At 41.2% G+C, this 25,329-nt stretch overlaps 1 protein-coding gene across 1 annotated transcript in view; it reads right to left on the bottom strand.

Moving 5' to 3' along the window:
- LOC119247570 (uncharacterized) overlaps nt 1-25,329 on the bottom strand; it is a 169,089-nt gene that overhangs the window by 4,800 nt on the left and 138,960 nt on the right. The window contains exons 4-6 of the mRNA XM_054696763.1: nt 24,290-24,409; nt 23,570-23,674; nt 12,253-12,412 (exon numbers count right to left, since the gene is read on the bottom strand). Coding sequence (XP_054552738.1) covers nt 12,305-12,412; nt 23,570-23,674; nt 24,290-24,409 — 333 coding nt within the window. The 3' untranslated portion in view covers nt 12,253-12,304. The remainder of the gene's footprint in view (nt 1-12,252; nt 12,413-23,569; nt 23,675-24,289; nt 24,410-25,329) is intronic.

Raw genomic sequence — 25,329 nt, 5'->3', positions numbered from 1 at the left:
GAAATCAAAAGAATAATCAGAAATTACTATGAACAATTATATGCAAACAAGTTCAACAATCTAGAAGAGATGGACAAATTCCTACAATTCCACAATCACCCAAAACTAGATAAAGAAGAAATAGAACACCTAAACAGACCAATTACAAGCAGTGAAATTGAAATGGTAATCAAAAACCTCCCCAAAAACAAAAGCCCAGGACCAGATGGATTTACAAATGAATTCTACCAAACATTCAGAAATGAATTAGTGCCTATCTCTTCACAAATTCTTTCAAAAAATTGGGAAGGAAGGGATAATATCAAACACATTCTATGAAGCCAACATTACACTAATAGCAAACTGAACAAAGACAACACAAAAAAAGAAAACTGCAGGCCAATCTCTACTGAACATGGATGCAAAAATCCTCAATAAAATTTTAGCTATCAGAATCCAACAATGTATCCATAAGATAATTCACCATGACCAAGTAGGATTTATTCCAGGGACACAAGGATGGTTCAACATCCAAAAATCACTCAATATAATCCAACACATAAACAAAAAGAAATATAAAAACCATATGATAATATCAATAGATGCTCAGAAAGCCTTCAACAAAGTACAACAGCCATTTATGATAAAGGCCCTTGAAATTCTCGGGATACAAGGAACATACTTCAACATCATAAAGGCCATATATGACAAGCCCATAATCAATATCATTCTCAGTGGTGAAAAGCTGAAAGCATTTCCATTAAGATCTGGAACAAGAAAAGGATGTCCATTCTCACCACTGCTTTTCAATATAGTATTGGAAGTCTTAGCCAGAGAAATAAGACAAGAGAAAGACATACAAGGAATCCAAATAGGCAAGGAAGAAGCCAAACTATCACTATTCACAGATGATATGATATGATATGATAATATACATAGAGAACCCCAAAAACTCCACAGAAAAACTAATGAAACTAATCAGTTTAGTAAAGTGGCAGGATACAAAATCAACACACAAAAATCAGTAGCCTTCCTATACACAAACAATAAATCTGAAGAAGAAATCAAAAAAACCATCCCTTTTATTATTGAAACAAAAAAAATCAAATACTTGGGAATAAACCTAACAAAAGAGGTAAAGGATCTATACAAAGGAAACTATAAAACACTGTTAAAAGAAATTAGGCCTCCCCAGTGGTGCAGGGGTTGAGCACTGGATTGCAAGACTGCCTGCAGCCTCTGCAGTGCCAGTTAGATCCTCGGCCACCAGCGAGGGTCCCACATGGCACACAGACCTCTCCTGCCGCCCGCTGCTCCCCTCAGCAGTGTACTTCGTTGGTCTTCCTGTTCTGTTTTCCGCTCTGGTGAATTCTCTCACCCTCCCATGCTTCTGACTGTACCCAGTGCTTGTATAAATAAATAAATAAATAAATAAATAAATAAATCTTAAAAAAAGAAAAGAAAAGAAAAGAAATAGAAGAAGACACAAAAGAGATGGAAAGACATCCCCTGCTCATGGATTGGAAGAATTAACATTATTAAAATGGCCATCCTACCAAAAGCAATTTACAGATTCAATGCTATTCCAATAAAAATTTCAATGACATTCTTCAAAGAAATAGAACAAATATTGATGAAATTCATATGGAGCCACCAAAAACCCCAAATAGCCAAAGCTCTCCTGAAAAAAAAAAGAAGGAAATGGAGGCATCACACTCCTGATTTCAAACTATACTACAAAGCCATAGTAATCAAAACTGCATGGTATTGGAATAAGAACAGACACACAGACCAATGGAACCAAATAGAAAACCCAGAAATAAATCACAGATTTATGGTGAACTAATCTTTGACAAAGGAGCAAAGAATATGCAATGGAGCAAAGAAAGTTTGTTCAATAAATGGTGCTGGGAAAACTGGGTCGCTACATTCAAAAGAATGAAGATTGACTACTACCTCACACCATGCACAAAAACAAGCTTAAAATGGATTAAAGAACTAGACATAAGACCTGAAACCATAAAATACATAGAAGTAAATATAGGCGAAACATATATGACATGCACCTCAGTAACATCTTTAAAGACACATCACCCAAAGCAGTGAAAGTGAAGGCAAAGATAAACATCTGGGACTACATCAAATTAAAAAGCTTCTGCACAGCAAAAGAGACAACAACCAAAATAAAGAGAAACCCTACCGACTGGGAGAAAAATTTTGCACACAACACTAATGATAAAGGGCTGATGACAAAAATCTACAAAGAGCTGATGAGACTCAACAAAAACAAAGAAAATAATCCAGTCAAAAAATTGGCAGAAAAGCTAAAAAGAAACTTCTCCAAAGAGGAAATGCAAATGGCCAACAGGCATATGAAAAATTGTTCAACATCACTTGTAATCAGGGAAATGCAAGTCAAAACTACCATGAGATACCATCTTACACCAGTGAGAATGGAACATATTAAAAAAACTAGCAATAATAAATGTTGGCAAGGATGTGGAGAAAAAGGAACTCTCTGGCACTGCTGGTGGGAGTGCAAAATGGTCCAACCACTATGGAAAGCTGTATGGAGATTCCTCAACCTACTAAAGATAGAGCTTCCAAATGATCCAGCAATTCCACTCCTAGGTATTATCCAAAGGACACAGAAACATTAATTCAAAAGGGCACCTGCACCCCTATGTTTATAGCAGCACTATTTACTATAGCTAAGCTTAGAAACAACCCAAATGCCCAAAAATAGATGACTGGATCAAGAAGATGTGGTACATATACATAATGGAATATTACTCAGCAATCAAAAAAGATAAACACATGCAGTTTGTAGCAACATGGATGGAGTTAGAAGGGATCATACTCAGTGAAATAAGCCAGAAAGAAGAAGAGAAGATAGACTAGATTTGGCAAAGTTCAACTTACTTGATGTTATTGAGAGCTCCTGAACCAGGGACCTCCCTGGTGGCACAGGGATTAAAGTCTCAGGGCTGTCAAGCTGTTGCCAGCCACTGGGGCCTCAGCTCCATCCCTGGGCAGGGAGCTGACCAACATGGCACAGCATACCTCTCCTGTCTCACCCATTACTCCCCTCAGCAGATTTCAGTAGATCAGCCTCTTCTGCTCCACACTGTCTCTAGGGAATCCTCTCACGACACACCTCTGGCCTACACCCCAGTTCTTATATGCATAAATAAATAAAAATAAATCTTTTTTAAAATTTGTAATTTGCTTATCTATTTTATGAAGTGGTGTGGTTCTGATAAGGTTTCTTTGAAGCCAAGACTCCAGTTATGGATAAAAAAATGAGACCCCTTGCCTAAGGACAGGGGACCTTTCCACTTAAACTCACCTTACATGGAAGAAGATCAGGAACTCAGAGCAACAATTGGGAAGGCATAACTGGGCATCTGTTGGCCGGAATAAAGGAGTAGCTACTTTAAGTCACTAAGCCGGGGCTACCTGATCCTTTGGCCATTTCAGGCATATTAAGAGGGCTGGGTGGTTGTGTGAACCACACAGAAACTCCATGAAAGAAACTAAGATGAACCCAAGAAAGGGGGGGTGGGGACAATCAATCAGGGGACACCAGGAAGACTAACTTCCTCTGCACTGGTTAGGACAGAAGGATTCTGTTTACAATTATAACCCACAGCATATGCCACTTGGGACTGCGATACTCATGGGGGTTTGTCCCCAGTGGAAATCACAGAGACATGGCCAGTGAAAAAGATTGAGGTTTTCTCTTCCAGGCAATGGGGAGCTTCTGTGGGTTTCCAGAAGGGAAGTGAGGAAATGAAAGGAAGATTTTTAATTTTCATTATTTTTGAATATTATAGTGAACAAAGGTTTGTTTTCCAATCACGATGCTATTAAAAAAAACTATAAATATTGTCATGGAAGTGTGTTTTCATTTGAACTGAGACAGTAAATCAAGCTTGAAGCTTGTGGATTTAGTTAAGTGGAATGCAGGTGAAACAAAATCTCAATAAATCAGGAAATCCAACCGTAATGTAAGCAGTTCATTAATTAAAACACACACCCAAGGATAAGATTTACACAATTGTGAAGTGACAATACTGAAATAGCATCTGCTTCCAAGCATCTGCTTATCAAGAAACTTTGCTCTTCTTGCCAAACAATAGGATAAATCATGACCCTCCTATAATCCTTTTAGGATTGGGAGTGTTTCCCATGAAATTTTCAAATGGCCTGGACACGCTCATTTTACTTTGGTAACAAAATCCATAGCTCTAATTTGCTCAAGTTTACAACTTTGAAGTAACAATCACACAAATCTCAAATTGTAGATTTTAGGAAAAGAAGATTAAAGCTGAAGGGGGACTTGATGAAATTGAAGGGAAGGGGGGAAAAAGAGCAGAATGCATTTTCTACAGACCAAGGGCACCCAGGGGTGAAATAACTCGAGGACGAAGAGACATCAGCACCAAAAGTGGAAGTGAAATGAAGAAAATGTTTGATGATGAAGCTGGTGTGCTTATAAAGGAATCACATTATTTGAATATTTACCTTACAGAAGTCCAACCACATGTGTTAAAAGAAACCATATACATAAAGGAAAGGAGAGAAATAACAATGCAAATAAGTATGACTGATTTTGCATACTCTTACCTCTCAATGAAACATTCTGTCTAGTGAGATTGAGAGGGGTAACATAAATCTGTGCATAAACACTCACTGTGTGTACATCTTACTACACTGAAGACAAATCTAGGATTTAAAGATGTAAGTATATATTTTTCTTACACCATTGTTCATTTTTGTACAGTATTTGATTTCCCCCCTCAGGTGTAGTCCCCATAATTATCCCACCACCATATCACCCATGAACTGTCACCTTAGTCCCTTGTGCTCTTCCCTCCCCTGTTTTGACCCCTCTCCTCCCCCTCCCCTGCTGGATGCCTCAGATCTATGGTCAGCTAGCAAGTTTTGTCTTTTTCCTGACCCTTTTTTCAGTTCACCTATATTCCACCTATAAGTGAAACCATCTGATATTATTCTTTTTCCTTCTGACTTATTTCACTAAGCATAATCCTGTCCAACTCCATCCATTTTGCTGGGAATGGCATGAGTTTGTCCTTTTTGATTGCTGAGTACTATTCCATTGTGTATATAGACCATACTTTCATGATCCCGTCATAAAAATATGTTTATTTTTTTTTTAAATATTAAATTTTATTTTTATATTCCCCCATACAATTGCAAACGCCCCATTCTGACCCCAATCCTTCCCCTCCCGCCCCCCACCCCCCAAAAAGTGTCTCTGGTTCATAGTTTTTTGTTGATTTTGATTTTCACTTTCTTATATTCATTTTCCTGGTCCCTTATTTAAGTTTTCTAGATTCCTGCTATGAGTGAGACCATCCGGTATTTTTCTTTTTCTTTTTGGCTTATTTCGCTGAGCATGATCCCTTCCAGCGCCATCCATGTTGCTGCAAATTGCATGTGTTTATCTTTTTTGAATGCTGAGTAATATTCCATGGTATATATGTACCACATCTTCTTGATCCAGTCATCTATTTTTGGGCATTTGGGTTGTTTCCAAAGCTTAGCTATTGTAAACAGTGCTGCTATAAACATAGGAGTGCAGGTGCTCTTTGGAATTGATGTTTCTGTGTCCTTTGGGTAAATACCTAGGAGTGGAATTGCTGGATCATATGGAAGCTCTATGTTTAGTAGGTCCAGAAATCTCCACACAGCTCTCCATAGTGGTTGGACCAGTTTGCACTCCCACCAACAGTGCACAAGAGTTCCTTTTTCTCCACATCCTCGCCAACATTTGTTGTTGCTAGTTTTTTTAATATGTGCCATTCTCACTGGTGTGAGATGGTATCTCATGGTAGTTTTGATTTGCATTTCCCTGATTACAAGTGATGTTGAACATTTTTTCATATGTCTGTTGGCCACTTGCATTTCCTCTTCAGAGAAGTTTCTTTTTAGCTCTTCTGCCCATTTTTTGACTGGATTATTTTCTTTGTTGTTGCTGAGTCTCATCAGCTCTTTGCAGATTTTTGTGATCAGTCCTTTATCATTAGTGTTGGGTGCAAAAATGTTCTCCCAGTTGGTGGGGTTTCTCTTTGTTTTTGTTATTGTCTCTTTTGCTGTGCAGAAGCTCTTTAATTTGATGTAGTCCCAGCTGTTTATCTTTCTCTTCACTATCACTGCTTTGGGTGATGTGTCTGTAAAGATGTCTTTGATGTGCAAATCCCGTAGTGTTTCGCCTATATTTCCTTCTATGTATTTTATGGTTTCAGGTCTTATGTCTAGTTCTTTAATCCATTTTGAGTTGATTTTTGTGTATGGTGTGAGGGAGTGGTCAAGCTTCATTCTTTTGCATGTAGCGACCCAGTTTTCCCAGCACCATTTATTGAACAAACTTTCTTTGCTCCAATGCATAGTCTTTGCTCCTTTGTCAAAGATTAGTTGACCATAAATCTGTGGGTTTATTTCTGGATTTTCTATTCGATTCCATTGGTCTGTATGTCTGTTCTTGTGCCAATACCATGCAGTTTTGATGATTATGGCTTTGTAGTATAGTTTGAAGTCTGGGAGTGTGATGCCTCCATTTCCTTCTTTTTTTTTCAGTAGAGCTTTGGCTATTCGGGGTTTTTGGTGATTCCATATGAATTTCATCAATAATTGTTCTATTTCTTTGAAGAATGCCATTGAGATTTTGATTGGAATAGCATTGAATCTGTATATTGCTTTTGGTAGGATGGCCATTTTAATAATGTTTATTCTTCCAATCCATGAGCAGGGGATGTCTTTCCATTTTTTTGTGTCTTCTTCTATTTCTTTTAACAGTGTTTTATAGTTTTCTTTGTATAGGTCCTTTACCTCTTTTGTTAGATTTATTCCCAAATATTTGATTTTTTTTGTTTCGATAATAAAAGGGGTGGTTTTTTTGATTTCTTCTTCTTCAGATTTATTGTTTGTGTATAGGAAGGCTACTGACTTTTGCGTGTTGATTTTGTATCCTGCCACTTTACTGAATTGATTGATGAGTTGAATTAGTTTTTCTGTGGAGATTTTGGGGTTCTCTATGTATATTATCATATCATCTGCAAATAGTGATAGTTTGACTTCTTCTTTTCCTATTTGGATTCCTTGGATGTCTTTCTCTTGTCTTATTGCTCTGGCTAGGACTTCCAGTATTATATTGAAAAGCAGTGGTGAGAGTGGGCATCCTTGTCTTGTTCCAGATCTTAATGGAATTGCTTTCAGCTTTTCACCATTGAGAATGATACTGGCTGTTGGCTTGTCATAGATGGCCTTTATGATATTGAGGTATGTTCCTTGTATCCCAAGAATTTCAAGGGCTTTTATCATGAATGGGTGTTGCACTTTGTCGAAAGCTTTCTCAGCATCTATTGATATTATCATATGGTTTTTATATTTCTTTTTGTTGATGTGTTGGATAACGTTGATTGATTTTCGGATGTTAAACCATCCTTGTGCCCCTGGAATGAATCCAACTTGGTCGTGGTGAATTATCTTATGGATACATTGTTGGATTCTGATAGCTAAAATTTTATTGAGGATTTTTGCATCAGTGTTCATTAGGGAGATTGGCCTATAGTTTTCCTTTTTTGTGTTGTCCTTATTCGGTTTTGGTATTAGTGTAATATTGGCTTCATAGAACGTGTTTGGTATTGTCCCTTCCTTCTCAATTTTTTGGAAGAGTTTGTGAAGGATAGGCACTAATTCGTCTCTGAATGTTTGGTAGAATTCATTTGTAAATCCATCAGGTCCTGGGCTTTTGTTTTTGGGGAGGTTTTTAATTACCATTTCAATTTCGCTGCTTGTAATTGGTCTGTTTAGGTGTTCTATTTCTTCTTTATCTAGCTTTGGGTGATTGTAGAGTTGTAGGAATTTGTCCATCTCCTCTAGATTGTTGAACTTGTTTCCATATAACTGTTCATAGTAGTTACTGATTATTATTTTGATTTCTGCTGTGTCCGTTGTGATTTCTCCTCTTTCATTTATGATTCTGTGTATTTGTGCTTTCTCCCTTTTTTCCTTTGTGAGCCTGGCTAGGGGTTTGTCTATTTTATTTATTTTTTCAAAGAACCAGCTCTTGGTTTCATTGATCTTTTGGATTGTTTTTTTAGTTTCAATTTCATTTATTTCTGCTTTGGTTTTTATTATTTCTTTTCTTCTACTGGTTCTGGGGTTTTGTTGTTCTTTTTCTAGATCTTTGAGCTTCGAGATTAGGTTGTTTCTTTGAGTTCTTTCTTGTTTTTTGATGTGAGCTTCTATTGCTATATATTTTCCTCTTATTACTGCTTTTGCTGCATCCCATACATTTAGGATATTGGTGTCCTCCTTGTCATTCAATTCAAAGAATTTTTTAATTTCTTCTTTGATCTCCTCGTTAGTCCAGTGGTCTTCCAGTAGTGTGGCTTTTAATCTCCATGAGGTAGGATAGTTCCTTGCCTTCTTTTTATGATTTATTTCTAGTTTGATGCCTTCGTGGTCAGAAAAGATGATTGGTATGATTTCAATCTTGGTGTATCTGTTGATGTTTGTCTTGTGCCCCAGTATGTGATCGATCCTGGAGAATGATCCATGTGCGCTTGAGAAAAATGTGTACTCCGTTTTTTTTGGGTTTAGTGTTCTATAGATGTCTGTTAAGCCCAAATGCTCTAGGTCCTTATTTAGAGCTTTAGTTTCTTTACTTATTTTTTGTCTTGTTGATCTATCCATTGTTGATAGTGGTGTGTTGAAGTCTCCCACTACATATGTGTTTTCTCTGATGTCTGTTTTCAGAGAGGACAACAGTTGTCTGATATATTTTGGTGCTCTTTCGTTTGGTGAGTATATGTTAATGAGTGTTATTTCTTCTTGAAGTATTGTCCCCTTAATCATAATGTAGTGACCATTGGGGTCTCTTTTTATTTTTTTGAGTTTGAAGTCTGTTTTATCTGATATAAGTATAGCTGTTCCTGCTTTCTTTTTTGGCCCATTTGCTTGTACGATTGTTTTCCATCCTTTGACTTTGAGCCTATTTTTATCTTTTGTAGCTAAATGTGTTTCCTGGAGACAGCAAAAGGTTGGGTTTTGTTTCTTAATCCAGGCTGCAACTCTGTGTCTTTTTATTGAAGAGTTTAGTCCATTTACATTTAGAGTTAATATTGATATGTTAGCATCTGTATTTGCCATTGTGTTTGTCTTTCCTTTGATTTTATTTATTTATTCTTTTAATAACTTTTTTTTTTGGCCTTCTTTCATTGTTATTCGTCCCTCTGAGGTTCTGGCTTTAGGATTCCTTGTAGTATTTTTTGGAGTGGGGGTTTAGTCTTAATGAAATTCCAGAGTTTCTGTTTGTCTGGGAAGGTCCTTATACTTTCTTCATAGAGCAAGGAGAGCTTTGCGGGATAGAGTATTCTTGGTTGGCATCTGTTTTCTTGGAGTCTGTTGACTATGTCCCTCCACTCTCTCCTTGCCCGTAGTGTTTCTTCAGAGAAGTCTGATGTCAGCTTGATTGGTTTCCTTTAAATGTTATCTGTTTCTTCCCTCTTGTCAGCTTCATTATTTTTTCCTTGTCCTGGATTCTTGGGAGCTTTACTATTATGTGTCTTGCTGTGTTTTTCCTTTCGTCGTGGAAGTTTGGTGTTCTTCTTGCTTCTTGTATATCAATTTTCAGTTCCTTCTTCTCATTTGGGAAGTTCTCTTCAATTATATCCATGAATATTTTCTCTGTTCCTACATCTCTCTCCTCTCCTTCTGGAATTCCTATAACTCTTATATTTCCTTTCCTCATGGAGTCAGATAGTTCCCGAAGTCTTTCTTCATTCTTTTTCCTTCGTACTTCTCTTTCCTTTTCTGTTTTGGTTCTTTTTATTTCTGTGTCTTCAAGATTACTTATTCGTTCTTCCATTTCATCTATTCTGCTTTCATTGCTTTTCCCAGAGTTCTTTAGTTCCTCCATTAATTCTTTGATCTCCTGCATTTCTCTTACTTCCCTCTTTAGGGACTCAATTTCCTTCTTCTGATCTATCACTTTTTTAATCATGGCAATTTTAAATTCTCTTTCTGGAAGGCTCAGAAGTTCTTCCAAGTTGCTGTCGTTGCAATCTGGGGAGTGGTTTTCTTTTTGTGGTGTGCTTCTTTCCTGAGGAGATTTTAGGTTGCGTGTGGTTCTTCTACTCCCTACTGTCTGTTTTCTAATTTGTCGTATGCGTTGGGACACTGTGTTGCTCGGACTGACTGACATCTTGGGTGAACTTCTCCGCTCCCCTCTGGCTCTTCCAGGAGCCATCTCTGTCTTCTGGGGGAGCTTTCTGCTGGTTTTAGGCAGTTTTTACTGAAGAAATGTCCCTGTTCTCAAATGGCGAAGCGGGATGCAGTCCCTGCGCCTCCGGTTTCAGGCACACTCTTCTGCGCACCCGGTCTGCCCCGGACGTGGGTGCCTGCTCCCTCTGTGGGCTCAGACTGCTGGTCGGAAGGGGCCTGGCGTGGAATAACTTCCCGGCTGGCCACTGGGTCCTCCAGAAACCTTCTGCCCTTTTCAAGCAGTCTTAAGAAATGTCCTGTTTTATAGGGTGTTAGTGACTTTTTTTTTCCTGGTCGCTAGGTGGCGCCAGAGATCTCTCCTATTGTCCTTGGGGGGCTGTTTTTCGCCTCCCCCCACCCCGTGGGACAGAGAACAGAGCGGGAATGGTAGGGTACACCTCAACAGCTTTGGGGTGCTGTGTCTGCCTTGTGCCCCACCGTCGTGGAGAAACCACGCCCCGAATTTTCGTGCCCCGGGTCTCAGTTCAAAGCCCTCAGTTCCAGGACGCGGGCTGTAGCCCAGTTCAGTGGCGCGGGAATGGCGCCTTTTGCACCGCTCCCGTGCCTGGGCGCCTGGTTCCTGCTCACTCAGGGAGGGACCTTCACCTCAGTGAGGACCTCCGCGCGTCTCCCCGCAAGCCTAGGTCGTCTCCCCGCAAGCCTAGGTCGCAGGCGCGGGGACCTGGGCAGCCGCGATCCAGGTCTGCACTTGCTTTTCAAGCGCGCCGAGCGCGCCGCTCTCCGCGCAAGCTTACCGGCAGCCCGGGCTGTGTGCGCGTCTCCCGGGGTCTTTGTTCTTCTCTAATGGCGCCTGGAGCCGTTCGCTCACCGCCGCGCGCGCGCGCGGCGGATCCTGCAGGGTTCGCCTCAGCTCCCGTTCACGGGGTGTGGTGGCTGCAATAGTTCCTTTCCACTCACAGTCCCGCTTGCTGCGTCGTTTGTTCTTGTGGGTCGTTTTGGTTTGTTGTTTCCCTCCTCTCTGCCGGTCGGAGAGTGCCGCCTCTGTGGGCGGGGGAGGGGAGCAGGGTTCTGCGCTTCCCTCCCTTCTAGTCCTCTTTTATGGCCAGTTTCTTCTTCGGGCAGTTCGCTGGCGTCACCCGTTTATCTTCCGTGTCCCAGTTCTCACTGGGACCTGCCGCTTTTCCTCCCTATTAACTTTTTTTAATGGGAGATCTTACTCGCAGCGTCTCCTCGCCGCCATGTTGCTCCGCCCCCTAAAATATGTTTATTTTTAACAACAGGGTTCTTAAACTCAAGCCAACCACTTTACCAGGTATCCAATGGAATGGAATAGGAAACAGGAAAATTTTGACACTGGATTAATTAAAAGATACATGTTCTTCTCTTTATCAATTAGAGCTCAGACAGATAGCCAGAACCACTATGAGTGACATGGAATAAGGAATAGAAGTTATAGAGTTGGTAAAGAGTTTATGAAAAGCTATTGCCTCAATACCTGGTAATAAACTAGAAGTTTCTACATATCAGCAAAACTTGTATTGAGAAGGAATGCTGGATGGGAAGTGGGAGAGGACAAGGACAAACTAAAACCCAAAGAACAAAGGGGAACACACGTCTATCTCTTAGCAGCTCCAGACTTGATAAAATTTGTGACTTTTACCATGGAAGTACACAGACCCTTGGTCTAAAACTTAGGGAAGCTTAAAGGGAAAGCTCTGTCAGGGCTGAAGGAGTCACACAACCAACTTTGGCTGCACAGCCAAAAAGGGAAGGGAGTATATAAGCAACAACACCTACCAGCCGTGACAGTTCCTACAGTTGGCCTTAGACCAATCTTACAAGTAAAATGACTTCCGCTTCCCTCTTCCTTGTAGCCAGCCTTAATCCAGAACCATACATGGAAAAGAATTCTAGGAAATTACCAGTTACCTAAATTAAGACACTATGAAACCACTGGAGTCTCTAATATTAAGTTTCTACCAAGTGATTTCTAAGGATAATTGTTGATGAAATTATTACCTCATGAGCCACATTTATAACTCAGTCCTTGGGTAAAGTATAACTCCATTATTCAGATTGACATCAACTTATAAGTGGAAAAATTGCCATTCAACTCTTGGCCACTCTGGCTGCTATATTCTTCTCCTTTTCTTCCATCATTAAGACAATTATGGTCTCCCTGCTGAGAAAAGCACAATTGAATCTACAATATGGCATAAGCAGCCTTTTTTCCCAGACATCTCCTGTGTTCGAAAAGCCACTATTAAATACAAATTTATCCCCATACATTTTGTGACTTTTAAAAAGAACTCAAAAAAGTCCTTATTTGTTGCCATCAATGTACCAACCTGACATTTGAATATCCAAATGTTCTTTTTAAGGTTGGGTGGTGCTAAAACTAAACTGCACATTCCCCCTATTTATTTTTGGTAACTAAAGTGTTTATATTGGTAAAATTTTCAATCTGCATAACTCTGAGGCTTGACACTTTTTCTGGAAAACAATTCCATGATGGGAAAAGGTTATGGCACTTATTCCCTTTAATTCATGGTTGACACAAATATATGCTCCACCCCAGTCATTTCTCAGAATGCCCAAGTGATAGTGATAGCTGAGTTCTGAGCAAAGCCATTATCTTGAATGGCCATTAGCTAATCACTGCTGTTATGTGCTATTTAATAATATGGTGAGGTCACTGAGGGCATCATCTCATTCATATTTGTACTCAAAGCACCTGAGACATACTAAGCATTCCAAAAAAAATTTACAAATAAGTGCTTTTTGTGTGATGTTTGATTTTATTTATGTATTTATTTTTTGCATAGAAGAACTGGGGTGTAGGCCAGAGGTGGGAGCAGTGAGAGGATTCACCAGAGAGAGTGGGGAGCAGAACAAGCAGAATGACTGAAATCCACAGCTGAGGGAAGCAGCAGGCCGACAGGAGAGGTCTGCTGTGCCCTATGTGGTTAGTTTCCTGGCTGGGGATCAAAATCAGGCCGTCGAGGTGACAGCACTAAACTTAACCTCTAGGCCACCAGGGAGGCCCTAAACATTTGACTTTAAAAGACTGACTTGATGAGAATGAGAGGAAGATGACATTAGAAGGGGTTCCCTACTTTATTCCCAGGAGGATAATCTAAAGTAGTCCAGAAGGTCATTGAACTCAGAAGGCCCGATGGCTTAGGGCAAAGCTTGAGCACCTCCCGGACCTCAAAGACCAGTGTGGACGATGACAGAAGAGGTGAAGAGGAGATTCAACGCCATACGACAAAAGGTGAGTGCTATGGGGACTACAATGATATAAGAAAAACTAAAAATTTAATTAATTAATAAAAAGGTGGTGAGTGGAGATAGGTGCCTGGAGACTGTGATGAGGGCAGAAATAGTGGTTCAAACCCAGTTCCCGGATCGGGTTGTCCTGGGGAGGGAGAGCTGCTGGTGTGGAGATGCACTCCTAACAGTGGTGAGCCAAGAGGGCAGAGTCCCTGGTCAAGCAGACAATGCTCAGGACGTTGCTGCCCCTCAAGACTCAAGCTGCTGAGGTGAAGAGGTGCTGAAAGCCCTCCCTGCAGACATGTGGGGATGGGGGCCATGAAACCCTGTTGGTGAGATCACAGGCAGGAGTTGACCCATAAACCACAGGTGGGAAGATACAACCCAGGGCACCTCGAGGCAGCAGTGAACATTCCACCACAGAGAGAAAGGAACCTTATAAGTCAACCACAGAGACGTGGAAGAGATTTTCTTCCTCTCGAACACAGAGTTCCAAAGTGCCATGACAAAGAAATTCAAAGAAATGCAGTAAAACACAGGAAAGCTGATGAAAGACATACAAGAAAACTCAGGGAATAAGAATGAATGCCCTGAGAAATAAGAGCAATGAACAAAATAAAGAAAGTGAAGCTTTCAGCTGTGTGGAGACCCTCAAAATACTGAAAATGAATCTACCATATGATCCAGTGATTCCATTGCTAAGAATATACCAAAGGACACAAAAGCACTAATTCAAACAGAAACCTGTATCCCTGAGTTCATCGCAGCACTATGATAAACAACAGCGAAGATATGGAAACAACTCAAACACACCAAAACAGATGAATGGATCAAGATGGGGTCTAGGACCTCCCCTCGTGGCGCAGGCAGTTGAGCGCAATGCTGTGAAGCTGTCCTCAGCCTCTGCAGTGCCAGTTCGATCCCAGCCAGCCAGCGAGGGTCCCACATGGCATGGCAGACCTCTCCTGTCACGCCAGCTGCTCCCCTCAGCAGTGTATTTCGTCAGTCTGCCTGTTCTGTTCCCCACTTTCTCTCTGGTGAATCCTCTCACGGGCCTCCCCTGGTGGCACAGCAGTTGAGTGCTGGGCTGCGAGGCTGCCCGCAGCCTCTGCAGCGCCAGTTCGTTCCCTGGCCGCCGGGGAGGGTCCCACAAAAAAAAAAAGAAAGAAAGAAAGAAGAGAATCTGCTCATCCTCCCCCACATCTGGTCTGTACCCCAGTTCTTGTACAAATAAATAAATAAATCTTTAGAAAAAAAAGAAGATGGGGTCTATATACACAATGGAACAATGGAATACTATTCAGCAATCAAAAAGACAAACTCATGCTATTCTCAGCAAAATGGATGGAGCTGGAAGGGATTATGCTAAGCGAAATAATTCAGAGGGAAAAAGAAAAACATTGAATGATCTCACTTATAGGTGAAATATAGGAAAATCAAACATAAGGTCAAGAAAAAGACAAAACTTGCTAGCTGGCCATAGACCTGAGGCATCCAGCAAGGGAAGAGAAGGGTGAAGAGGTCAAAACAGGGGAGGGAAGAGCACAAGGGACTGTGGTGACAGTTCACAGGTGCTGTAGTGGTGGGAGAACTATGGGTATTACACCTAAGGGGAGAAATTTTGTACAAATACTGTCCAAAAATGAACAACAATGTAAGAAAATAAAATTAAATTTAAAAATAAATAAAATTGGGACCTCCCTGGTGGTGCAAGGGGTTAAGGCATAACACTGTGAGGCTATCCGCATTCACTGCAGCAAGAGGTCAATCCCCCACCAGGGAGTTACCCACATGGTGCAGCAGACCTCTCCTGACTAGCCCGCTGCTCCCCTCAGCAGTGGATTTCAGTCAGTCTGCCTGTTCTGTTCCCCACTCTGTCTCTGGTGAATCCTCTCACCCCTGCACCTCTAGCCTGTACCCCAGTTCTTGTATGCATAAATAAATAAATCTGTAAAAAAATTTAAATAAATAAATAGTTGTTAAAAAAAAAAAAGAAACTGAAGTTTTCAGTAAGACAATAACAGATGCAGGAAGTAAAAATATCAAAAAAAAAATTCTCAAGAAAGCTATGGAAGTCGTATAGACCAGATGGAAAAGTGAATCAATTACCTCAAAGATGGTAAGGTACAAAGAACCTAGGGAGAAGAAGAAAAAGAAACACATTGAGAATTATCCAAGTTCACAAAATATAAGAATAATGGGTATTCCAGGCAGGGAAGAGAGAAGAAGGGAACAGAGAACTTACTGAAAGAAACATGACTATAAACACAGGGACTGCCATCTTAGAGCCTAGACGCTACTTATCTCCAAGTAACACATCCTATCTCTGAGTGCCTGAGGTCTCAGGAGGACATTTGTCTCTGGGATTTAGCACAGGGCCACCTCCTCTCCCTTCCAATAGTCCAGAAAAAAAATCCCCATTCAGAAAGAAAAGCACAAGGGACGGTGATGATGGATCACAGGGGCTATATCCACGGGAGAACTAAGGTGGCCACACCTGAAGGGAGAAATCAGACACTGTCCAGAAATGAACAAAGATGTAAGAAAATAAATAAATATAATTATTAAAAAGATCCCCATTCCATTCAGATTTGGAACTACTTTAGAAGATAAACCCAGAATCAGCCAAGATCGACAGGTCAGTTTTACCACCCATTAAGACTGCATTAGAGCAAAATGGCGGCGAGGAGACGCTGCGAGTAAGATCTCCCATTAAAAAAAGATAATAGGGAGGAGAAGCGGCAGGTCCCAGTGAGAACTGGGACACGGAAGATAAACGGGTGACTCCAGCAAACTAACCGAAGAAGAAAGTTGCCATAAAAGAGGACCAGAAGGGAGGAAAGCGCAGAACCCTGCTCCCCTCCCCCACCCACAGAGTCGGCACTCTCCGACCAGCAGAGAGGAGGAAAACAACAAACTAAAATGACCAACAAGAACAAACTACGCAACAAGCGGGACTGTGAGTGGAAAGGAACTATTGAAGCCACCACACCCCGTGAACGGGAGCTGTGGAGAACCCTGCAGGATTCGCCACGGCGGTGAGCGAACAGCTCCGGGCGCCATTAGAGAAGAACAAAGAGACTCTGGAGGAGACCTGCACTCAGCCCCAGGCCGGCCGGTAAGCTTGCGCGGAAAAGCAGAAAAGCTGCGCGCTTGGCGCGCTTGAAAAGCAAACGCGGATCGGGATCGCGGCTGCCCAGGTCCCCGCGCCTGTGACCTAGGCTTGAGGGGAGACGCGAGGAGGCCCTCACTGAGGTGAAAGTCCCTCACTGAGTAAGCAGGAACCAGGCGCCAAGGCAAGGAGCAGGTGCAAAAGGCGCCATTCCCGCGCCACTGAACTGGGCTACAGCCCGCGTCCTGGACCTGAGGGCTTTGGAACTGAGACCCGGGGTATGAAATTCTGGGCGTGGGTACTCCACGACGGTGGGGCACAAGGCAGACACAGCACCCCAAAACAGTTGAGGTTTACCCTACCATTCTCGCTCTGTTCCCTGTCCTACGGGATGGAGGGGGGCAAAAAACAGCCCCCCAAGGACAATAGGAGAGCTCTCTGGCGCCACCTAGCGACCAGAAAAAAAAAGTCACTAACACCCCATAGAACAGGGAAATTTCCTAAGAAAAGACTTCTTGAAAAGGGCAGAAGGCTTCTGGAGGAAGTGGCCAGCTGGGAAGTTAGCCCACGCCAGGCACCTTCCAACCAGCAGTCTGAGCCGACAGAGGGAGAAGGCACCCACGTCCGGGGCAGACCAGGCACGCAGAAGAGTGTGCCTGAGACCGGATGCACAGGGACTGCGCCCCACTTCGCCATTTAAGATCAGGGACATTTCTTCAGTAAAGACTGCCTAAAACCAGCAGAAATCTCCTCCAGAAGCCAGAGATGGCTCCTGGAGGAGCCAGAGGGGAGCGGAGAAGTTCACCCAAGATGCCCGCCAGGCCGAGCAACACAGTGTCCCAATGCATACGAAAATTAGAAAACAGACAGTAGGGAGTAGAAGAACCACACGCAACCTAACAACTCCTCAGGAAAGAAGCACACCACAAAAAGAAAACCACCCGCCAGATTGCAATGACAGTAACTTGGAAGAACTTCTGAGCCTTCCAGAAAAAGAATTTAAAACTGCCATGATTAAAAAAGTGACAGAAGTCATAAAGGAAAACAATGATCAGAAGAAGGAAATTGAGTCCCTAAAGAGGGAAAACAATGGTCAGAAGAATGAAATTGAGTCCCTAAAGAGGGAAGTAAAACAAATGCAGGAGATCAAAGAATTAATGGAGGAACTAAAGAACTCTGGGAAAAGCAATGAAAGCAGAATAGATGAAATGGAAGAACGAATAAGTACTCTTGAACACAGAAATAAAAAGAACCAAAACAGAAAAGGAAAGAGAAGCACGAAGGAAAAAGACCGAAGAAAGACTTCGGGAACTATCTGACTCCATGAGGAAAGGAAATATAAGAGTTATAGGAATTCCAGAAGGAGAGGAGAGAGATGTAGGAACAGAGAAAATATTCCAGGAAATAATTGAAGAGAACTTCCCAAACACGAAGAAGGAGCTAAAAATTGATATACAAGAAGCAAGAAGAACACCAAACATCCATGACGAAAGGAAAAATACAGCAAGACACGTAATAGTAAAGCTCCCAAGAATCCAGGACAAGGAAAAAATAATGAAGCTGACAAGAGGGAAGAAACAGATAACATTCAAAGGAAAACCAATCAGGCTGACATCAGACTTCTCTGAAGAAACACTACGGGCAAGGAGAGAGTGGAGGGACATAGTCAACAGACTCCAAGAAAACAGATGCCAACCAAGAATACTCTATCCCGCAAAGCTCTCCTTCCTCTATGAAGAAAGAATAAGGACCTTCCCAGACAAACAGAAACTCCGGAATTTCATTACGACTAATCCCCCACTGCAAAAAATACTACAAGGAATCCTAAAGCCAGAACCTCAGAGGGACGAATAACAACGAAAGAAGACCAAAAAAAAAAAAAGTTATTAAAAGAATGAATAAATAAAATCAAAGGAAAGACAAACACAATGGCAAATACAGATGCTAACATATCAATATTAACTCTAAATGTAAATGGACTAAACTCTTCAATAAAAAGACACAGAGTTGCAGCCTGGATTAAGAAACAAAACCCAACCTTTTGCTGTCTCCAGGAAACACATTTAGCTACAAAAGATAAAAATAGGCTCAAAGTTAAAGGATGGAAAACAATCCTACAAGCAAATGGACCAAAAAAGAAAGCAGGAACAGCTATACTGATATCAGATAAAACAGACTTCAAACTCAAAAAAATAAAAAGAGACCCCAATGGTCACTACATTATGATCAAGGGGACAATACTTCAAGAAGAAATAACACTCATTCACATATACTCACCAAACGAAGGAGCACCAAAATATATCAGACAACTGTTGTCCTCTCTGAAAACAGACATCAGAGAAAACACATACGTAGTGGGAGACTTCAACACACCACTATCAACAATGGATATATCAACAAGACAAAAAATAAGTAAAGAAACTAAAGCTCTAAATAAGGACCTAGAGCATTTGGGCTTAACAGACATCTATAGAACACTAAACCCAAAAAAAACGGAGTACACATTTTTCTCAAGCGCACATGGATCATTCTCCAGGATCAATCACATACTGGGGCACAAGACAAACATCAACAGATACACCAAGATTGAAATCATACCAACCATCTTTTCTGACCATGAAGGCATCAAACAAGAAATAAACCATAAAAAGAAGGCAAGGAACTATCCTACCTCATGGAGATTAAACACCACACTACTGGAAGACCACTGGACTAACGAGGAGATCAAAGAAGAAATTAAAAAATTCTTTGAATTGAATGACAAGGAGGACACCAATATCCTAAATGTATGGGATGCAGCAAAAGCAGTAATAAGAGGAAAATATATAGCAATAGAAGCTCACATCAAAAAACAAGAAAGAACTCAAAGAAACAACCTAATCTCGAAGCTCAGAGATCTAGAAAAAGAACAAAAAAAACCCAAAACCAATAGAAGAAAAGAAATAATAAAAACCAAAGCAGAAATAAATGAAATTGAAACTAAAAAAACAATCCAAAAGATCAATGAAACCAAGAGCTGGTTCTTTGAAAAAATCAATAAAATAGACAAACCCCTAGCCAGGCTCACAAAGGAAAAAAGGGAGAAAGCACAAATAAATAGGATCATAAATGAAAGAGGAGAAATCACAATGGACACAGCAGAAATCAAAAGAATAATCAGTAACTACTATGAACAGTTATATGGAAACAAGTTTAACAATCTAGAGGAGATGGACAAATTCCTACAACTCTACAATCACCCAAAGCTAGATAAAGAAGAAATAAAACACCTAAACAGACCAATTACAATTAGCGAAATTGAAATGGTAATCAAAAACCTCCCCAAAAACAAAAGCCCAGGACCTGATGGATTTACAAATGAATTCTACCAAAGATTCAGAGACGAATTAGTGCCTATCCATCACAAACTCTTCCAAAAAATTGAGAAGGAAGGGACAATACCAAACACGTTCTATGAAGCCAACATTACACTAATACCAAAACCGAACAAGGACAACACAAAAAAGGAAAACTACAGGCCAATCTCCCTAATGAACGCTGATGCAAAAATCCTCAACAAAATTTTAGCTATCAGAATCCAACAATGTATCCATAAGATAATTCACCACGACCAAGTAGGATTCATGCCAGGGACACAAGGATGGTTTAACATCCGAAAATCAATCAACGTTATCCAACACATCAACAAAAAGAAATATAAAAACCATATGATAATATCAATAGATGCTGAGAAAGCTTTCGACAAAGTGCAACACCCATTCATGATAAAAGCCCTTGAAATTCTTGGGATACAAGGAACATACCTCAACATCATAAAGGCCATCTATGACAAGCCAACAGCCAGTATCATTCTCAGTGGTGAAAAGCTGAAAGCAATTCCATTAAGATCTGGAACAAGACAAGGATGTCCACTCTCACCACTGCTTTTCAATATAATACTGGAAGTCCTAGCCAGAGCAATAAGACAAGAGAAAGACATCCAAGGAATCCAAATAGGAAAAGAAGAAGTCAAACTATCACTATTTGCAGATGATATGATAATATACATAGAGAACCCTAAAAACTCCACAGAAAAACTAATTCAACTCATCAATCAATTCAGTAAAGTGGCAGGATACAAAATCAACACGCAAAAGTCAGTAGACTTCCTATACACAAACAATAAATCTGAAGAAGAAGAAATAAAAAAAAAAATCCCTTTTAGTATCGAACCAAAAATAATCAAATATTTGGGAATAAATCTAACAAAAGAGGTAAAGGACCTATACAAAGAAAACTATAAAACACTGTTAAAAGAAATAGAAGAAGACACAAAGAAATGGAAAGACATCCCCTGCTCATGGATTGGAAGAATAAACATTATTAAAATGGCCATCCTACCAAAAGCAATATACAGATTCAATGCTATTTCAATCAAAATTTCAATGTCATTCTTCAAAGAAATAGAACAATTATTGATGAAATTCATATGGAATCACAAAAAACCCGAATAGCCAAAGCTCTACTGAAAAAAAAAGAAGGAAATGGAGGCATCACATGCCCAGACTTCAAACTATACTACAAAGCCATAATCATCAAAACTGCATGGTATTGGAACAAGAACAGACATACAGACCAATGGAATTGAATAGAAAATCCAGAAATAAACCCACAGATTTATGGTCAACTAATCTTTGACAAAGGAGCAAAGACTATGCAATGGCGCAAAGAAAGTTTGTTCAATAAATGGTGCTGGGAAAACTGGGTTGCTACATGCAAAAGAATGAAGCTTGACCACTACCTCACAGCATACACAAAAATCTACTCAAAATGGATTAAAGAACTAGACATAAGACCTGAAACCATAAAATACATAGAAGGAAATATAGGCAAAACACTATGTGATTTGCATATCAAAGACATCTTTACAGACACATCACCCAAAGCAGTGATAGTGAAGGCAAAGATAAAAAGCTGGGACTACATCAAATTAAAGAGCTTCTGCACAGCAAAAGAGACAATAACAAAAACAAAGAGAAACCCCACCAACTGGGAGAACATTTTTGCACACAACGCTAATGATAAAGGACTGATCACAAAAATCTGCAAAGAGCTGATGAGACTCAGCAACAACAAAGAAAATAATCCAGTGTAAAAATGGGCAGAAGAGCTAAAAAGAAACTTCTCTGAAGAGGAAATGCAAATGGCCAACAGACATATGAAAAAATGTTCAACATCACTTGTAATCAGGGAAATGCAAATCAAAACTACCATGAGATACCATCTTACACCAGTGAGAATGGCACATATTAAAAAAAAACTAGCAACAGCAAATGTTGGCGAGGTTGTGGAGAAAAAGGAACTCTTCTACACTGTTGGTGGGAGTGCAAACTGGTCCAACCACTATGGAGAGCTGTGTGGAGATTTCTGGACCTACTAAAGATAGAGCTTCCATATGATTCAGCAATTCCACTCCTAGGTATTTACCCAAAGGACATAGAAACATCAATTCCAAAGAACACCTGCACCCCTATGTTTATTGCAGCACTATTTACAATAGCTAAGCTTTGGAAACAGCCCAAATGCCCAAAAATAGATGACTGGATCAAGAAGATGTGGTACATATATACCATGGAATATTACTCAGCATTCAAAAAAGATAAACACATGCAATTTGCAGCAACATGGATGGCGCTGGAAGGGATCATGCTCAGCAAAATAAGCCAAAAAGAAAAAGAAAAATACCGGATGGTCTCACTCATAGCAGGAATCTAGAAAACTTAAATAAGGGACCAGGAAAATGAATAACTATAAGAAAGTGAAAATCAAAATCAACAAAAAACTATGACCCAGAGACACTTTTTGGGGGGTGGGGGGTGGGAGGGGAGGGATTGGGGTCAGAATGGGGGGTTTGCAATTGTATGGGGGAATATAAAAATAAAATTTATTATTTAAAAAAAAATAAGCATGAATCAATGGCTACTTGGATTAAGCAAGTGTTCATCCTGTACTGTTACAGGCAAGAAAGAGGATGTTGTTTTCTACACGAATGAATATAGAGCAACCCACTCTGTGAAATCTCTGAATCACACTGAGAACAAAAGTCATAAGTAAACTGCTTGAAACAGAAAGCAAAGCTATTAAACTAGAACTAGGACAATCATTGGGAAAACCAAATTATGAATCAAAAACTGAAAAGTACAGCATGTCTGATACAGATTTTGTGAGCAAACTAGTGATGAAGAAACTCCTCTGATATTAAACTGAACAATAAAAATCAGGGAATTCTCAGCTCTAAGGGACTCTCTGGCATATTCTCGCCTGTCAATCAAGGGAAAACTCATCAGGTTTGCTCTTCTTAAAGCCGCCTACCTTTACCACTTTATTAAATATGACTATTCAGTGGTCATAAAGTTATAGCGCTATCAGATGGGGAACTGGCATGGGCATTCTGGTGGAGGGTGAGTGGAACATGTACACATGTGGAAGAAGAAAAATGTAATTAAATTATAATTTTTTAATTATAAAAAAAAAAAGACTGCATTAGAATACATGCATAAGGGCCTCCCTGGTGCCCTAGGGGTTAAGGCTTAATGCCGTCAGCACTGTAGCATGAGTTAGGTTCCCGGCCAGGGAGTTGACCCACATGTCACAGCAGACCGCTCCTGCCTGCCCGTTGCTCCACTCAGCAGTGGATTTCAATTAATCCACTTGTTCTGCTCCCCACTCTGTCTCTAGGGAATCCTCTCACCTCCAGTTCCTCTGGCCTGTACCCCAGTTCTTCTATGCTAAAATAAATAAAATCTTGTAAAAAAAAAAAAAAGATTCAGAGGTCCGCATAGTGAGCTAAAACGAAGGTTAAGGAGAGCAGTTTTGGAGGGAGCAGCAGAGACTGCAGGGAAACCACAAACCTATTCCTGAAAAAGAGGCCTGCGCCCTGGGCTGAGCCATGACCCACCTTCTTCCACTCACCTGAACCCAGCCAGTGGGGTTGGTGGGCGTCGAGGCCCATGGCAATGGCAGGAACTCCACACAAGCTCTGCAACTCCATGTGCCCCAGAGCGGTGCAGGCCCAACCTAGGAGAGAGATGCGAGGCTCCCTGGAAACCAGGCCCCGGGCCAGAGGCCCGCATGGACAGCTGACAATGTGAACAGCAGGTACACCGTCATCAACCAGCACAGGAACCCCCAGACCACCCTGCCTCCTGCGGTAGGGGCTGAGCTCTGAGCCTAGACTGCAATTGGATTAGAGCAAAATGACGATGGGTTTGTTTCTATGCAACTAAGTGAACGGACTGACCGTCTAACTCACTTCAGAAGCAGCAACGCAGAATCTGACTTTTGAGGAAGGAGCTGGAAAAGCACAGGTGGGAAATGGCCCCACCCCCACCCCAATGCGCGTGCTCACACATCAGCAGCGGCGTTTCCTCTACACCATATTGATTCCAGCTCCTCATTTAAACAAACCCACGTAATAGAGATTTTATTGCCTGCCTTCCCGAGCCCGGTGCCGTCTTTCAGCATCCTTGGATTGCTGTGCCCTGTAAATTATGGAGGTTTATTCCGATATTCCTAACAGCCTCCACAGCTAGTCTTTCATATCCATTTTTTTTTCATAGTCATAAGAAAACAACTCTAGATGTGTCGAACACAGCAGCCAAGGTGGACCCAAGGGGTGTAATTAGCACTTACCGTGTTAGAAAGAAAAGGCGGTAACGCTTTCCTTGAAGAAACGCGGTCAGGTACAGGGCGGAAAATTGCTTCAACATTGTCTTTCTTCCTGAGTACTCCAAAGTGATGTTTACTGTGGTTCTGTAATTACGGATAAAACAGGGGTTACTTAGCATGTGCCAGGCATCCAGACTAAGGGAGTGAGATGGGCTGTGGGTGGAGGCCGCCATCTACAGGGCCCAGCACCTCTGAGGCTTCCAGACTTCCAGGGTCATGGTGAGGGCTGATACTATTAACAGCCCTTAACTCTTCTTTTTTTTTTTAAGATTATTTATTTATTTATGCTGCCAAGAACTGGGGTGCAGGCCAGAGGTGCCTGGGAGAGAGCAGAACTGGCGAATCTGCTGAAATGCACTGCTGAGGGGGAAGCAGCCTGAGACAGGAGAGGTCTGCTGCGCCATGTGGGTAGCTCCCCAGCCAGGGATGGAACTTAGGCCACAATAGCTGGCGATAGTTTGATAATGCTGAGACTTTAACCCCTGTGCCACCAGGGAGGCCCACCGTAATGCTTTTATATAAATAAATGTGGATGTGTGTGCAAAGGTGTAGACTTCTGGGCTGTTCCATTTCACCCACTTGAGCAGGAATGCTTGAATAACTGGCTTTTTGCCTTTATAATGAAGGATTCCAAACTCTGTTATTTTGTTTTATTTTGTTTCTCATCTTCAAATATGTTTTTCAAAGCCCCATGACTTATAATTTTGCCTGATTTTTTGGCCCTTTCCATCCTTTGTACCCTATCTTGGATTTAAGCAATCATAGCCAAACATTATGCTGTGTTAAAGCTTAACTTTCTAGGGCCTCCCTGATGGTGTAGGGTTTAAGTCTCACATCTTCGGCCTAAGTTCAATCCCTAACCAGGTAGCTGACCCCACATGGCGCAGCAGACCTCTCCTGTCTCACCCACTGCTCCCCTCAGCAGTGGATTTCAGTGGATCTGCCTGTTCTGCTCCCCACTCTGTCTCTGGTGAATCTTCTTACCCCCCATACGTCTGGCCTGT

Source organism: Talpa occidentalis, unplaced genomic scaffold, assembly GCF_014898055.3.
Source record: "Talpa occidentalis isolate TD23 unplaced genomic scaffold, MPIMG_talOcc4v2.1 talOcc4.16, whole genome shotgun sequence".
Classification (NCBI taxonomy): domain Eukaryota; kingdom Metazoa; phylum Chordata; class Mammalia; order Eulipotyphla; family Talpidae; genus Talpa; species Talpa occidentalis.
Note: the sequence above shows the minus strand (reverse complement) of the source record. Positions and strands in the feature narration are given on the sequence as shown.